At 35.3% G+C, this 5000-nt stretch overlaps 1 protein-coding gene across 2 annotated transcripts in view; it reads left to right on the top strand.

Annotated features, from left to right (window-relative positions):
* Nucleotides 1-5000, top strand: part of LOC106883189 (zinc finger protein ZIC 5) — a 352921-nt gene that overhangs the window by 320093 nt on the left and 27828 nt on the right. The window contains exon 4 of one of the 2 annotated variants that reach the window (XM_052974874.2): nucleotides 3427-3700. The exons of the other annotated variant lie outside the window; for it this stretch is intronic. Coding sequence (XP_052830834.1) covers nucleotides 3427-3521 — 95 coding nt within the window. The 3' untranslated portion in view covers nucleotides 3522-3700. Of the gene's footprint in view, nucleotides 1-3426; nucleotides 3701-5000 lie in introns of those variants that run through there. 2 annotated transcript variants of the gene reach the window in all.

Here is a 5000-nt window from a genome sequence, read left to right as displayed (position 1 = left end):
TAAATTATTTTATCTGTTGCCCTACCGATTCTGCCATTGCACTAGAACCTTTTATAGGGTTTAATAATGCTTTTTAGCTTAAATATAAGGCCACACATGTTTAAGGAATAGAAATAGATGCAGAAGGGGGTGATTGGAGCACTCAATTTAATAAAACCAGTACATGACTGGTATTTTAATCTCTCGACTTACAAAAGATGTAAGTTAAACTGAGCCTCGGTGAGATTTTTACTGAAAATGTAGAGATGTAACGTAGCTTACCTCTCTCTATCAAGTCTATCATTCCACTACTTCTGTTTAACAACTAAGCAGCGAATGAGTCTTCTCTACTGGATAGTTAATTTGGCCTACAAGAAATAGTAAACATATCTCTCTCACAAATCATACTTTAGCGTCTCAAGAAAAGGTGAATGATACATTACATAATGTATTTTTAAATACATCCAAGAAGATGGGATGGTGACGATTAGTTTAACTATGGCCATAGGTCTACTAGATAGTGCGTTGCCCTGGAGCTAAACAACAATGATTTAATAACGGTTTCTAGTATTGGCGTCATGCCATACACTTGTAGGAGGTTACGGTCGATTAAATCCCCATTAGCATCGCTGTTTGTTATTTTATCAAACAGAAGAGGCAGAAAGGAATATTAAACAAGATTTGAACACGGAACGTACAGGGTTTATTGAAATAAAGAAGGCATTTATTTAAAAACTTCACCAATTCTGCACACACGCTCCTCTATGAAAATTTGTACTTAACATTTAATAACATGCTAGCAAGGGATCTTCTACTCAGTTCTTCGGCCGGCTAGAAATTGCAACCAAATCTCACTTAGCTCACACACAACTATCGTAAGAAGAGGACAGCAATATTGGTTATGTAGTCCTAAATTCGTTACATTTGAAAATCAAAATCAAGTTGAATTACTGGATTAGAGCTGACAAGGAGATAAACTGCATAACAGTATTTAATAGATATTTAATCATTGCCTGCAAGAAAACCTCCACGCAGTCGTCTGATCCCCTAGAAATAGCAATCAAATGTTCCTAAAGTACACCCTAGCATATTATAAAACTGAGTGTATTGGGCTATTGTTTTCCTAGCCATAGAAGATGGGATAGTATAGTCAAATCTGGATTGCTTTGATCATAAATCTGCTGCATCAGAACTGACCCGTGGTTGTAAATAATATCAGTTATTTAATAATAATATAAAGGTAAAACATAGGTTATGAGTACGTCATTAGCATCTACAATGTAGTGACGACTTCATAAATGAATAGTGATGAAAATAAGTCTAGACAAAGCTAGTTAATGTTCTGCTGACTGTGGAATGGTATGAACTATGATAGAGGTGGATTATATCGATTACAACATTTTCAAATCATCAATAGTCAATAAACAAAACTTACAACCTAATTATTTCCTACATACACCTCACGTGACGTTAAATCTATTTTATGTTAGATGGAAAAGTAATAAAAATAAATGTAATATTAACGTTTTTGCTGTGCGGAAAAGGAAGATTATCAATGTTTCGAGCAGAAGCTCTGTTTCTAGAGAGTCAATAAAGAGAGAGCGAGAGAGAGTGAGAGAGAGAGAGAGACAGGTGGGGGCATGTTATACGTCTGTGTTTTGTTATTTGCTTTCTTCTTCTTGACTCTTTTCCAAATAATTGTCATATATATCGACGGAATATTGATGTTGTGTTGTTCGTGGTATTTTCCAGAAGTATTAGTAAAATGAATTATGTAAGTGGAATGAATTGAAGTGAAATAAGAAGTTAAAAAACCACGTCTTTCTCTTGGTTATTTGTTATAATTACAGACGTTATTGACCACATTTTGTTTATGCTGCTGCAACTGCTATCATTGCTGTTGTTTAACGCCCAGTCGTTTTTCATTGAGAAGGCATTCCGTTTTGAGTTTACCAACGGCTGTGTTATCGAATGCGTTCTCTTTCTAAGGCGGTAGGGTGTGATTTGGCTACTATGCTCCTGTTTCTAGATGGTGGTGTAATCACAAACAGGATCCCCTGTGGGATCGGTGTCTTGTTCATAAACTGTGCTCGCGGAGATAAATGTAACACGTGTTACAATATTTTAACGAATGGTTAATTTTTTTTTTTAAGAAAGCGAATAACCAAAGAACAATTAGAGTCACATTCCTTCAAATATAGTACATTGGTTCTATAATTTGACTGAATATGAAAGCGATATTGTCTCAACCACCGTATTATTCCCGGACGTTTTACATGATTGTACTAAAGAGTCTGGAGAACTTGTAGTTGCTCAGTCTCGGGTCAGTCTTGATTGAGCAGGCTTATGATAAAGAGACATTCAGTTCATTAGCATCCTGTCTTTTCCTTCTAATAACTGTCTACCATGGACTACACAATCCAATGTGATTTTTAAGACTGCAGGGTGTATAGTTTAATGGCGATTTAGTTGCTATAACGAGTTGATCGTGTTATCCCACAGAAGCTCGCTCATTGGTTTCTGTACAGCACAGGTAGAAGCTGACATATGCCTCAGTAATAGCCAGGGTTTAACTTAATCAGAGAACTACAAAGGCCTTCTTCCAGGTGAACCAATAACAGATATCTACTTTACATCTTTTCTCCAGAACTCTTTCGGTGTCATTAAGAAATTGATAATGCTCCTGTTCAGCTGAGCGCGTCACCAAGTTTAATCGTTTTCAGCTTAAAGTTAATTCAGTCTTTTTCATTTACACGACTAATGCCATCAGGAAATGCATAAGCACCACAACATCAATTATCAAATATATCGTTTGTGGAAGTGTTCAAATAATTGTTCTACTCTATTCTATTTGTCACAATTGTTTGAAGAGGTCAATAACATGTGATTGATTGATTTACGATTAAATAATAAATTAAAGAGATGCTGTAATTAAGAACAGATAGAAATATACAATAAACACTGTTTCATATGATTGATTGTCTTTATATCCTACTGAGGACTCATTGTTAGAATACCGATTGTATCTATGTGTCTGACTATCTATCTATCTATCTATCTATCTATCTATCTATCTAATACATGTGTGTGTGTATATATATATATATCTATACAATCACATACACACACGCACACACACACACAGGCATTTATATGAACATATGTATACACATGCGCACACACATCTTTCTCACTATATACCAAGCTACATCTATCAATCAACATCTCTCTCTCTCTTTCCCCCTCTTTCTCCCTATCTCTGTACATATATATATATATATATATATATACACACGCACACATACCTTTCTGACTACCTATTTATATGTGTGTGTGTGTGAGTATGTGTATGTATGTGTGTGTGTATGTGCGTGTGTTTAAATCAATATATCTCTATCGAGCAATCGATCTTACTATTTTTTTTCTTTCTCTTTTGGTACATCTTAGATAATAATATTGCTGGCTGGTATTCTTCTGCTCTCCGGGAGTACATGGAAGGATTTGAACCTGGTGCACATCAGTTATTCAGCATCGAATTATGAACAGTGTTTTCCAACTCTGCCTCATTACAGCTAGGAAGACTGAGGCGTCCTGGGTTATTATAACGAATCACCGATGAATCTGACTCGATTTTTTGCACCCCCGGAATATTTGCTTCGTCCGTTTGCAAATATTATTATTATTATACATCTCGCAATAAAAAACCGAGTGTTGATTAAAACATTGCACTATTAACTCACAGATTAATTGAGTTCAAATTCGCGGCTGGCAGTTTATGACAGTTTTGGAGCAAACCATTCTATTCTAAAAATAGCTAATAATGTAGGTCAGCCTCGGTCTACAGCCAACCCCTCAGTTTACCACACTGTCAAGAATATGTACAAGGTCCTTGTGGCTCACTCTCAAATTGCTGTCTACCAACCAGTTCACTATGAAGTCAAATGAATGTGATTCAACCGAAGATCATAGAACACCAATCAGTTCACCCAGCTGTCATGAATAGCTATCATAGGTTCAGTCCCAGATCACACAATCCACCAATCAGTCCACCTAACTGTCAGGAACGTGTACCATATCAATCTAGCTCAGTCTCAGACCAGTGTCCACCAATAAGTCTACCTCACTGTCAGGACTACAACCCCAAAAATTGGTCAACATTCACGCCTCAAGTCCCACACCTCATTAATCATTTCATCCATGTATTGGGAATTAGTAGCAGCTTCAAACCACAGTTCATCACAGTTTGATTTAACATTGGCTCAAGATTCTGGTTCTGATGATAGAACATCACGTGATGGTTGGTGAATGTGTAATAAACTTAACCATCCATGTTAAACTCATCGTATACTAATTTATTCACTAGCAGGTGAACAGATTCCTCAGCAACGAGAGATTTTTTTCACCAAATTAGCAACTGATATCATATATCTGATACACAAACCTGATTTACTTATGTGGTTTCCAAATTCTTCAAGTTTATCATTACAGAACACACAATTACACAACCACTGCCAAAAATAAATAAACAAATACATAAACAAATAAATAAATAAATAAATAAATAATAAATAAACAAATAAATAAACAAATATGTTTTGTGTTGGAAAGTTAATGCAGATTTTCAGACTCTAGAAAATCGAAAGATACACTTCAACTATGTTGGCTCTTACACTACATATACAAACTTTATACTACACGGTCGGTACTCGTTGATTTCATGGATGAAAAAGACACTGGCCACGCCCACTGGTGAATCTTCTTACTAGCAATGTTTTCCTTCTCAGTGTCTAATAAAAGAAAAAAAAAAAAAACCATTCTGTTTCCCCTCTTACCTACTTTTATTTTAAATACTTAATTACATTTAAAAGAAAATCCAGAACACAATTTCTTTTTATTTTTTTTTTTTTTATTTTTTTATTTATTTTTTACTTCGAATGAGATACGAGAGAATCCATGAAACAAATCTTCGGTGAAATAAATAGGTCAGCGTCTATCTTCCATCTATCCACTTTGACAATACC

This window comes from Octopus bimaculoides, chromosome 19 (assembly GCF_046866305.1).
Source record: "Octopus bimaculoides isolate indiv1 chromosome 19, ASM4686630v1, whole genome shotgun sequence".
In the NCBI taxonomy this organism is placed as follows: Eukaryota; Metazoa; Mollusca; class Cephalopoda; order Octopoda; family Octopodidae; genus Octopus; species Octopus bimaculoides.
Note: the sequence above shows the minus strand (reverse complement) of the source record. Positions and strands in the feature narration are given on the sequence as shown.